Source organism: Peromyscus leucopus, chromosome 7 (assembly GCF_004664715.2).
Source record: "Peromyscus leucopus breed LL Stock chromosome 7, UCI_PerLeu_2.1, whole genome shotgun sequence".
NCBI classification, from domain to species: Eukaryota; Metazoa; Chordata; class Mammalia; order Rodentia; family Cricetidae; genus Peromyscus; species Peromyscus leucopus.
Window position 1 is genome coordinate 50,874,320 of NC_051069.1, and position 12,248 is coordinate 50,886,567.

The following is a 12,248-nucleotide window of genomic DNA, read 5'->3' on the forward strand; positions in this document are numbered from 1 at the left end:
ACTAGCAGAAGGGAATCCATTCTGTCCTTCCACCTCGTGGGTCCCAGGGTGGATTGGACTTGGCAGCAAGCACCTTTACCTGCTGAACTATCTCGCTGGCCATCACTTTTTAATTGTATGTGTATGCTGTGTGTGCTGTGGCACACACCTGTGGAAGTCAGAGGACAATCTCAGGAGTCCATTCTCTTTCCACCTATCCTTGGGTTCCAGGGCTCAAATGCCGTTGTCGGGCTTCTGTGGCAAGGGCTCTTACTCACCGGGCAGCTCCCTAGCCCCGCTGTACTGGTTTTTGACTTCTGGCAGAGCAAGGGAAGTGTTCTGATGTTAACGTTGAAAATGTCTTTTCTTTCTTTTTAAAATTTGACCCATCCTAGGGTGTGTGTGTGTGTGGTGTGTGTGTGTGTGTGTGTGTGTGTGTGTGTGTGTGTGTGTGTGTGACAGAGAGAGAGAGAGAGAGAGAGAGAGAGAGAGAGAGAGAGAGAGAGAGAGAGAGAGAGAGGACATTGAGATTTTATGTTTCTGTGATGACTAATGAGCCTGGGCAGTCGAACCAGATGAGTTCCTTTTACCGTCATTGTGGGTGAAGCATGTCGTTAGCCCTTTCTGTCCTCACAGGCCCATCATTGAATTTGTAAGAGTTCTGACTATAGGCTATAGCTAGCTTTCTATCAGGCCTGTGGGCTGCCGTGGAAGCTGAGGGGGTCACCATGAGCTCTGAGAAGCCATTCAGGTGCAGTAAAGAGGGCCAGGTGTTCTGACGAACGTGACTTCTCACAGCTTCCTCCCTAGACCTGGGGATGGAGCCAGGCTGGCATCAATGGGAAGGCCAGGGGCCTAGGGGACGGGAGGGCACCTGAGGGCAGATTGCCAGCTTACTCAGGGCTCTTTGATACAAAACTGGCAGGTGCTGGAGTCAGTACCTGTGATGCCAGATAGAGTTCTAGGCTTGCTCAAGGGCTCCCCGGAGGAGGGGGCTCTGCCCAGAATACTCCAAGGGACTTGGCTGTCTCTAGTTTTCTGGTTTGGGCAAGTATGGGGTGAAGGTGTGTGTGTGTGTGTGTGTGTGTGTGTGTGTGTGTGTGTGTGTGTGTGTATGTGTGTGTGTGTGTGTGTGTGTGTGTGTGTGTGTGTGTGTGTTTAGTTTTCTGTGTTTTAAACCATTTTCCTTTTAATAACCCTGGCTGTCCTGGAACTCTGTATGTACAGGCTGGCCTTGAACTTAGAGATCCTCCTGCCTCTGCCTCCCGAGTGTTGGGATTAAAAGCGTGTGCCACCACACCCAGCGTAAAAGTATTTTTTAAAAAGTACATTTATTTGGGAGCTTATGCCACTGGCCTCTAGTGTGTGTGTGTGTGTGTGTGTGTGTGTGTGTGTGTGTGTGTGTGTTGAGGGGACTTGCTTTTTGTAGTGGGTAGCCATTCCAGCTTGGATCTGGAAGTTCCAACCCCCATTGAGACTCTGGCAACTGTCACGCCTACGAGGCGGGGCCAGGGGAGGTTCCTGGAGACCTGAGATCTGGATGGGCCAGTGCTCTCTCTGTTCCAGGACCCTGGATGGTGGAGGTTGACCGAGCAGAGCTCCAGAGGACACCGCTGGACTTCGATACACCTTCCTCGGACCCCACAACCTACCTTTCCCTTTTTTGTAAGTTACCCACTAAATAAATCTCCCTTTTAACTACGTGGAGTGGCCATAATAATTTCACCAATATCTTTTTTTTTTTTTTTTTTTTTTTTTTGGTTTTTCGAGACAGGGTTTCTCTGTGTAGCTTTGTGCCTTTCCTGGGACTCACTAGGTAGCCCGAGCTGGCCTCGAACTCACAGAGATCCGCCTGCCTCTGCCTCCCGAGTGCTGGGATTAAAGGCATGCGCCACCACCCGGCTGAGGGGACTATTTTCTTTGGTGTGCTGGCAATAGAATCCAGAATAGGTGAAGGCTTATCACTAAGGCACATCCAATCCTTTGTGTGATATTTCTAATACATCAAACATCAAAGCAGGAAGAATATGGACTACAAGACTGTAAACCTGACACTGTTGTGAAGCAAAACAAAACAACAAAATATTTATTTGAGAAAAGCACTTTGCAACTGACTACAGTTGTGCCTTATTGGTGTATCAGGCACCTCCTATGCCTATATGCTAAATCAGCTGGTAGCTGCTTCTAGCCCACCATGTTTTTGTATTAATGAAGTTTTATTGGGCTGAGTGGTGGTGGCACATTCCTTTAATCCCAGCACTCAGGCAGATGCATGTGGATCTGAGTTCAAGGCTAGCCTGGTCTACAGAGTGAGTTCCAGGACTGTCAGAGCTACATAGAGAAACCATGAATATGTCTCATAAAACCCCAGAAGCAAAGAAAAGGAAAAGCTTTATTGGGACATATTGGGTCCAGTACTATCTATAGCCATTCTTGTGCTTCATTATCGGACTTCAGTGGGTACAGCTCTGACTGTGTGGCTCACAAAACCACAATATCTGACCCCCACTTCAGTGGGATAATGGTAAGAGAATCTCTGGCCATGGCTCCCAAGAATGGTGTGGTGGGGGTGACAGGTGGCTTCCATGTGGTCTGGGAGAATTTTGATGGAAGTATTTGGGGGCTGTACACATCTTCCCAAAGAAGGTTCTGGGCAGAAGTCCTGGGGCCCATAGTGAGGTGGAGGATGGCACACATCCAGGCAGCAGGCTAGAGATGAGACAAATGCTTGTTTGATTCTGTCTTGTAGTGTTCGGGGGGTCATATATGTGCTGTGGTGCACATGTGGAGGTCGGGACACCTTGCAGACAGTCCCCTCCTTCGACCATGGAACTTGGGACGTTAGGATTGGCCGCCAGTGCCTTTGCCCGTGAACCATCCTGTCAGCCTGCTCACCCTTCTCCCTTTCTTGTCTGGGAGGGAGTTGCTAGTTAACCAAAGCAGCTGTACCTGGAAGCTGGCTTGGAATCTGGCTGGTGAGCAGCTGGGGCCCAGCTCAGTGTTAGAGCACTTTCTCTAGCATGCATGAGACCCTAGGTTCCTTCCCAGCACACTCTGATCCTTGACTTGAGGCAACTCAACAGGAAATGTGCCCGTCTGTGTCCCTTCCCTTTCCGAAGTGTCTTAGGGGTGACAGGGCTAGGTTCTGGCTGCTTTAGAGCTTTCTCTGAGGTTATTGGTTACCCTGCTTCTGCCCTGTCTTTCCTACTGTCCCCCATGGTATCCCTGTGGCCTATGATAGGCTGAACGACTTGTCAAGCCTAAAGTCACCCACTGCATGTGAGGTGCTGGAAGTACTGAAGTAGAGATCTACATTCCTGGTCCCTGGAGCCTACTGTGTCTCTGGGTCTCTCTCTTGGCGTCTGTCTGCCTGTCTCTCTTTGGGTCTATATCAGTCTCTCTCTGGGTCTGTCTGTCTCTCTTTGGGTCACTCTGACTCTCTCGTGTGTGTATGTGTGTGTGTGTGTGTGTGTGTGTGTGTGTGTGTGTGTGTGTATACATCCCTCTCTCCTTTTCTGGAGTTCTTGCACTTTCCTTCTCTCTCTGGGTCTATATCAGTCTCTCTCTGGGTCTGTCTGTCTCTCTTTGGGTTTATATCAGTCTCTCTCTGGGTCTCTCTCTGGGTCTATCTGTCTCTCTTTGGGTCACTCTGACTCTCTCGTGTGTGTGTGTGTGTGTGTGTGTGTGTGTGTGTGTGTGTGTGCATCTCTCTCTCCTTTTCTGGAGTTCTTGCACTTCCTTCTCTCTCTCTGGGTCTCTCCTGGCCTGCAATACTGGAGGTGGAACCTAGAGCCTCACACACGCTAGGCAAGTGCTCTGCAGCCCAGCCCTTCTGCATTAATGTATTGGGGCGTGGCTGGGCCCATATTGCTGGGGGTCGGAGGAAGGTGACGAGTGTCCTTCTCTATTAGGGATGCCATGTCTCCTGCTGTCTTTATTTCTCTGAGACACAATCTCCTGCTCAAACTGGATCCACACTAGAGGCCAGCTAGCCCCAGTGAGCTCTCTGTCCCCACTGTATTGGGGTTACAGACATGTGCTTGGCCAGACTTGACTTTTATGTGGGTGCTGGGATTAGAACATGGACCTCGTGCATGTCCCACAAGTGTTCTTCTTCATGGAGTCCTCTCACCAGTTTAAAAAAAATGTTAATAGTACGTGTTGAGACGGGCTATGATGATCTTGTGAACTCTGGTCTTGAAATCCTGACCTAATATCTTGTTAGCCACTACAGGCATATGCCACCACATACTGGCTATGATTTTTTTTTGACAGCAGTCTCATGTAGCCCAAGATAGCCCTGATCTAGCCAGGTGGTGGTGGCGAGGCCTTTAATCCCAGCACTCGGGAGGCAGAGGCAGGCGGATCTCTGTGAGTTCGAGGCCAGCCTGGGCTACAGTACGAGATCCAGGAAAGGCACAAAGCTACACAGAGAAACCCTGTCTCGAAAAACTAAAAAAAAAAAAAAAAACTTAAAAAAAAAAAAAGATAGCCCTGATCTGACTATATTGCCATGGTTGGCCTTGAGATCCCGATCCTCCTGCCTCTGATCTTGAGTGCTGGGTTTAGAGGTATACACCGTCTTCACTGTTATGATTAAATGTGTGGTTCTGACATGTACATAACTGCACAAAAGATTTCTGGAACTTTTCATCTTTGGAGACAGAAACTGTAGGCACTGCACTGTTCTCCTTCCCTTTGCTCATCTTTGGTCACCATTTTGTCTTCAGAGTCTCACTATTCTGGAAGTTCATGGATGTAGCATCATGTGTTTGTCCTTTCATTACTTTGCTTAGCTCAGTGTTTTAAGTTTTACATTTTATGGGCATTGGTGTTTTGCCTGCATGTATGTCTGTGTGAGGCTGTTGGATTCTCTGGAACTGGAGTTACAGACAGTTGTGAGCTGCCATGTGGTTGCTGGGAATTGAACCCGGGTCCTCTGGAAGAGCAGCCAGGGCTCTTAACCATGGAGCCTTCTCTTCAGCCCCATTGCTCAGTGTCCTTAAGGTTCATCATGTTTAAACTTAGACAGGATTTCTTTTTTTTTTTTTTTTTTTTTTGGTTTTTCGAGACAGGGTTCTCTGTGTAGCTTTGTGCTTTCTGGAACTCTCTTTGAGACCAGGCTGGCCTGAATCACAGAATCATGTCTGCTCCTAGTGCTGGATTAAGGCATGCGCCACCACCACCCGGCATTAACAGGATTTCTTTTTCTCTCCTTCAGACAGTCTAGTAATCCAGTGTCTGAATCTTACCATGTGATAAGGCTGGCCCCTCCTACCTTAGTTTCCGAGTGCTAGAATAGATGTCTGCCATCATGCCTGCCTCAGAATTTTTTCTATTTAGAAATTTTTTATTCATTTTACATACCAATCAGAAATCCCCCTCTTCCCTCCTCCTGCCCCTCCAGTCTCCCCAACAACCCACCCCCCATTCCCTCTTACAAGAAGGTAAGGCCTCCCATGAGGAGTCAGCAGAGTCTGGTATACTTAGTAGAGGCAGGTCCAAGCCCCTTTCCCTGCCTTGCTGTGGGATGTTCTGTATGTCCTGTGGGAGCCTGTTCTTGGGTTCCTCATGGTTTACCCAGCAGGTCTGCATAGAGGATGATTAGGACCACGGGCCTGAGTGCAGGTGTCTGAGATGGTCTGCACTTGGCTGTGCTGTGGGATGGTCTGTATGTCAAGTTGCTCTGATTGGTCAATAAATAAAACCTGATTGGTCGTGGCTAGACAGGAAGTATAGGCGGGACTAACAGAGAGGAGAAATAAAAGAACAGGAAGGCAGAAGGAGACACTGCCAGCCACTGCAGGACAAGCAGCATGTGAAGATGCTGGTAAGCCACGAGCCACATGGCAAGGTATAGATTTATGGGAATGGATTAATTTAAGATATAAGAACAGTTAACAAGAAGCCTGCCACGGCCATACAGTTTGTAAGCAATATAAGTCTCTGTGTTTACTTGGTTGGGTCTGAGTGGCTGTGGGACTGGCGGGTGACAGAGATTTGTCCTGACTATGGGCAAGGCAGGAAAACTCTAGCTACAAATGGCGCCCAACTGAGAGGGCAAGAGTTTCCACCTAAAACCTGAGAAAAGATTCTAAAATGGAGCTAAAAACAGCTTCCTAATTGTCTCTCTCAAATGAGCGGCAGCTGCCGGTTTGAGCTACTTGTGCGTTCCTAGTGTGTGTGCTCGATCTGCAGTATGGCGGGAATGAGGCCTCTGCAAGTGGCACATTAAGCTGCGTGGTGGATTTAGCCTTTGCTAGTACAAAACAAAAAAGGTTTCTGGGCTACACGCTGCTTGGATAAAAGCATAGACTCATAATAGCTCCCAGAGCTGGCGGTAAATGTACCACCGCCATGTTGGGAAGCTGAGGTGGGAGGAGCCAGCAGCCATAGCGCTGTTTCAGTCTTACAAATGCTGCAGTTTAAAGCAATAGATTCACAATAAGACAGATTCAGATGGAACAAGACTTTAAATGATTTACAATGTGTGTAAAAATGTACGTAGGCTTGGAAGAGAGAGGAAAAGGAACATAGACAGTTATATAAAGAAATAGAAAGTTTTAAAATAAAGTCTTTAAGAGAAAGTAAAAGTAATATAAAAAATAAGCCATGTAAAGATGGATATCACACAGAGAGTCTGGATTATATTGTCTTTGGGATTTTTAACTGCAGAAAGACATTTGATTGTAAAGACTGCTCAGTTAAATCAATGTGTATATTTTAAAGGTATTTCAATTTTGAAATTTATGTCTAAGGATGTGTTGCTTTGGAAAGGAGACTCTGCTTTTGTTCCCACAGAAAGCCAGAGGCTATGGATTTGTTCCAGATTAAGATACATCAGGTTTGACCAGCCAAGACCCCCTGAAGGTCTCTGATGACACCATGGCCCAGATAATCCAACATCCAGATTGGATTCAAGGCAACTGGCTCAGACAATACAGCCTCATGGACTATTCCATAATCCTAAAATTTTCTTTGTATCCCCATAAGATACAGCGCCCCCTCCAGCAGGAAGTAGTAAGAGAAGCTATGCCTAAATTCCCAAATTATATGTAATTTTACTTTAAGGTTAGAAGCTTCCTTTTTGAAAAAAAAAAGGGGGGGAAGTGCTGTGGGATGTTCTGTATGTCCTGTGGGAGCCCTTCTTGGGTTCCTCATGGCTTTACCCAGCAGGTCCGCATAGAGGATGATTAGGACTATGGGCCTGAGTGCAGGTGTCTGAGATGGTCTGCAGTTGGCTGTACTGGGGGATGGTCTGTATGTCAAGTTGCTCTGATTGGTCAATAAATAAAATCTGATTGGTCGTGGTTAGGCAGGATGTATAGGCGGGACCAACAGAGTGGAGAAATAAAAGAACAGGAAGGCAGGAGTCACTGCCAGCCACTGCCAGGACAAGCAGCATGTGAAGATGCTGGTAAGCCATGAGCCACGTGGCAAGGTATAGATTTGTAGAAATGGGTTACTTTAAGATATAAGAACAGTTAGCAAAAAGCCTGCCACGGCCATACAGTTTGTAAGCAATATAAGTCTCTGTGTTTACTTGGTTGGGTCTGAGCGGCTGTGGGACTGGCTGGTGACAAAGATTTGTCCTGACTGTGGGCAAGGCAGAAAAACTCTAGCTACACTGCCTCAAGGCTGTGCAAGCCCATAGGTAGTGGGCTCCAAAAAGCCTGCTTATACACCAGGCATGAATCCTGATCCTACTGCCTGGGGGCCCCTTAAGCAGATCAAGCTACACAACTGTCTCGATCATGCAGAGGCCGAGTCCAGTCCTGTGGAGGCCCACAGCTGTTGGTTCATGAGTTCCCATCAGTTTGGTTTGGTTGTCTCTGTAGGTTTCCCATCATGATCTCGATGCCTGCCTTGCTCATAGAATCCCTCTTCTCTCTCTTCAACTGGATTCCTGGAGCTCAGCCTGGTGTTTGGCTGTGGATCTCTGCATCTTGCTTCCATCAGAAGAACAGTTTTTTTTAACATGCTTCTGTTACTGAAAGTTGTGTGTGTGTATATATATGCAATACTTATGATTTTGTCAATAACCTAAGAACTTTTTTTTTTTTTTTTTTGGTTTTTTGAGAGAGGGTTTCTCTGTGTAGTTTTGGTTCCTGTCCTGGACTAGCTCTGTAGACCAGGCTGGCCTCGAAATCACAGAGATCCACCTGCCTCTGCCTCCGAGTGCTGGGATTACAGGCGTGCGCTGCCACCACCACCCGGCCTAACCTAAGAACTTTTTATTTCAGGTTGAAATTCTTTTAACAGAGCATGATATATCACTGCTCAGAACTTTTAAAATTAACTTTGGCCAGTCATGGTGGCACATGCCTTTAAACCCAGCACTCAGGAGATAGAGGCAGGTGGATCTCAGTGAGTTCTAGTCCAGCCTGGTCTAAAAAGCAAGTTCCAGGACAGCCAGGGCTGCTACACAGAGAGAAACCCTGTCTTGAAAAACATATACCCAAGGAATGCTCAATCATACCACAAAGATACATGCTCAAGTATGTTCATAGCAGCAGTATTCGTAATAGTCAGAACCTGGAAACAGCCTAGATGCCAGTCAATTGAAGAATGGATTAAGAAAATGTGGTACATATATACAATGGAGTACTATTCAGCAGAGAAAAAACAATGACAGCATGAAATTTGCAGGCAAATGAATGGAACTAGAAAATATCCTGAGTGAGGTAACCCAAACCCAGAAGGACAAACATGGTATGTACTCACTCATAAGTGGATACTAGATATAAAGCAAAGAACAATCAGACTGCAACCCAGAGAACCAGGGAGGCTACATAGCAGGGGGGACCCTAGGATGACTGTGGCTTAGAATAAGTTTTGGTTTTACCCAATCACTGGGCAAGCTTCAGTGAAACATTTCACTATTAGGATAAGAATTTGTACTGTATCAAGCTGATAATAGAAAAACAAACAAAAGAAAAACCAAACCAAACAAAACACACAAAAACACACACACACAAAAAAACCAAAACAAGGAGCTGGGGATTTAGCTCAGTGGTAGAGCTCTTGCCTAGCAAGCACAAGGCCCTGGGTTCAGTCCTCAGCTCTGGGAAATTAAAAAAAATAATAAAATAAGTAAAAAATAAAAATAAAAAACCAAAAGAAAAAACAAACAAAAAACTTTGGTTAAAAAATTTTAAAGAATTTTTAAATTTATTATGTACATGTGTGGGTGTGTGTGTCAAAGTGCACCTATATTGCACTGATAAGAATCAGTTCTCTCAGCCATTTTCCTGCTCCTCATATTCATTCTCTTCATTTATTCATCTGGTGCCAGGGGATGGATCTCAGGGCTCTGGAGTGTGCTAGGTAAGCATTCTACTGCTGAGCTACATATTCCCAATCCTTTCACAGCCTGTGGAAGGTCAGTAGAAGAGACCATCATTTCCCTGTGTTCTGTTACTGATTTTATTCAACACAGGTTATGGACGCGGTTCCTGGACTCTCCACTATGGTACATCCTTGATATATTGGCTTAAAAGTCTCTTGTGAACTACATTTTCAAGGAGGTGCTCTCAGCCCTGGCTGGCAGATAAGAACACAGGATGAGTCCAGATGGTGTACTCAAGGTCACTTTAGAGGGCACAGGGTGAAGATTGGATTAATGTGAGGCCTTGAAGAGCTCATAGATTGTTTTTTTCTTTTTAAAAGGTTTTTTAAAATTGTGTGTGTGTGTGTGTGTGTGTGTGTGTGTGTGTATGCGCATGTGAGTGCAGTGCCCACAGAAGCCAGAAGAGGGCGTAGGATCCCTTGGAAGTGGAGTTACAGGGGCTTTGAGTGGTTGGATGTGGGTGCTGGTAACCAACCCGGGGTCCTCTACGGGCTCTCAAGAGCGGAGCCATCTCTCCGGGAGAAGGAGAGGTTGGTGGCGCCAGCCGCAGCGCGGACGAGCCCACTGCAGCCAGGAGGTGTGCGGGGCGCCTGGGTGCGCATGCGCTCCCGCTTCGGCACGGCGCGCGGCTTCTCCCCACCCCCTCACCCGGTGGTACACGCTGCTTCCGCTTGCGCCGCCCCTTCCCAGTTGGTTTCCGCGCGCGCGAAAAAGCCGGGGTCTCGTTCCGAGCTGTCCTGTCGGCTGCAACCTGCGCGATGCCAGCACGAACAGCCCCGGCCCGAGTGCTCCCGCTCGCCTCCCCGGCAGGCTCGCTGCCCGATCATGTCCGCAGGCGGTAGGTGCCGCGCGGGGTGAGGGTGGGGGGCCAGACCGATGCCCGGGCATTTGTGGAGGCATCTCTGCTGTGGGTGGCCCAGCGGCCGCTGACAGCCGGGGCGCGCATGCGCGGGCCGTGCTTGGCGCGGGCCGTGCTTCCGGTCGCGCGTCCCCAAGGCTGTTGGCGCCAAAATGGGTGGGGGCCGGTGTGCTGGCGAGCCCGCTGACCGGGAGCTGGAGGGGGAGCGGCGAGCGTATCCCTTAGCCTCCTGGACTGGAGCGAGCTCGGGGGCACCACCTGGCTTGCTCCTCTTTGGTCAGCCAGGCGCCTGGGGATGCAGGAAATGCCCCCTCCCCCGCGGTCTCCCCGCAGCCCCCCCCCAAGCTCTGGCCTCCACTTCCGGTGCCCTGGAGGTCCCACCGTGTCCAGCCCAGGGTCGCTCTGCAGGATCCTCCGGAGGCCCGGGTGCAGGAGGGGCTTCCTCTGCGTCACGGTGCAGCGCCGGGCCTGGGCAGCTTGCAGCCCTCGTGGGGTTTTGTTTTGCTTTTCCCCTAAAGGAAAGGCGCTCCTGCGATCCTGGCGCCGTCCAAAGGACTCTACCTGGGGAAAGAGGGTGCAGAGTACGCCCTCCACCTTTTCAGTGACATAAACCAGGCCCTGAGGCCCCAGAGCAGTCGAGGAAACGTTTGACCCCGTCCAAAGTGTGTATCACGGGGAGGGAGAGATGGATGGCAATGAGCTGTCTCGCCCCAGCCCCATGATTGTAACCCCTGTGAACCAATTCCTTCGATCCTGGCACCGTTGAGGGAGCTTTTTACGTTGTCCAGTGTGCATGTTCCGAGGAGTGAGGGATGGCAGGTAACCCCCCCCATTTCAGTCCATGCGAATACCCCCCACCCCTCCCACCCGCCCTCCGCCAAGGAAGCTCTTCAACGGTCCACTGTGTCACTGGAAGTGAGGGACTCTGGGTAATGGGCCCTGCGCTACTACCTCCTGGGCACGGGGCTTGGCGGGAACACGATCCCGCTTCCTGTTCCAGAAGGACATCATCAGGCAGTTCATTCTTGAAAACTTGTCCCATGTGGTGTTGTGCGTTAGTCATAGGTGCCCTGACCAGCTCCGGACGTCTTCCAACCCGATCTATGAATCTACTTGGGCTGTCTGTTTCCAGGGGTTCGTTTACTGCGGTGATGCCAGGGCAATTTCTATTTGAGCTTTGGAGGATGAAGTGGGGCTGAAATCCCCCTTCCTGTCAGACACCCCACCCTCTGAAGCTTTGTGCATGCAAGTTTCCACCACCGAGCTACACCTCAGCCCCTTTGCACTCTTTCTTTTTGGGCGCGGGTGGGGGTGGGGGGTGACAGGATTATTGGTGAGTTTCCCAGGTTGGCCAGGAACTCTATCTTCCTGCCTCTGTCTCAGTGTTGGGATTACTGGCATGTGCCACCATGATGGTTTAGGTTTTGAATGCCTGTTTTTGACTGTATAGACAGAAAAATTGGCAGATTTTTAAAAAATTTTTGAGACCAGTTTCTCTGTGTAGCCCTGGCTGTCCTGGATCTCACTCTGTAGACCAGGCCGGTCTCGAACTCAGATCCACCTGCCTCTGCCTCCTGAGTGCTGGGATTAAAGGCTTGCGACACCACCACCTGGCAATATTGGCAGCTTTTGTGACACCCCTCAACAAATTTTTCTTTTATAATTGAACCTTCCTACCACGTAGCTGGAGCACTTGGTGGCTCTTTAAGGTTAGACAGTGAGATGACCTCCCTCCTGTTCTTCTTGTCTGTTTGCTCCCTGTCCACTTGTGGTTTTTGTTTTTGTTTTCCAGAAAGGGATTCCTTTAGTCCAGGTAGGCTAGCCTCTGGTTGTATAGCTCAGGCTAGCCTTGATCCTCTTTCCAAGTGCTGGGATTACAGGTCTGTGACACCACATCTGGTTTAATTTTTCTTGATTTAGGAAAACTTAGTAGCAAAATATAATCTACAGTATGAAGAGGTACCTGCATCTGGTGGGCTGTCAGGAGCTGAATTAGGCCTTGCAGCGGCTTCTGTCCATGCTGCTATTCTGTATTAAATGGCAGTTGGTCTAAACGGCAGT

The 12,248-nt window shown here is 48.8% G+C and overlaps 1 protein-coding gene across 1 annotated transcript in view; it reads left to right on the forward strand.

Annotated features, from left to right (window-relative positions):
• The first annotated feature begins 9,992 nt into the window (after positions 1-9,992).
• The window catches only part of Dnmt1 (DNA methyltransferase 1), a 49,332-nt gene continuing 47,076 nt past the window's right edge, over positions 9,993-12,248 (forward strand). Inside the window, exon 1 of the mRNA XM_028872427.2 lies at positions 9,993-10,166. Within this exon, the coding sequence (XP_028728260.1) occupies positions 10,087-10,166 (80 nt within the window). The 5' untranslated portion in view covers positions 9,993-10,086. The remainder of the gene's footprint in view (positions 10,167-12,248) is intronic.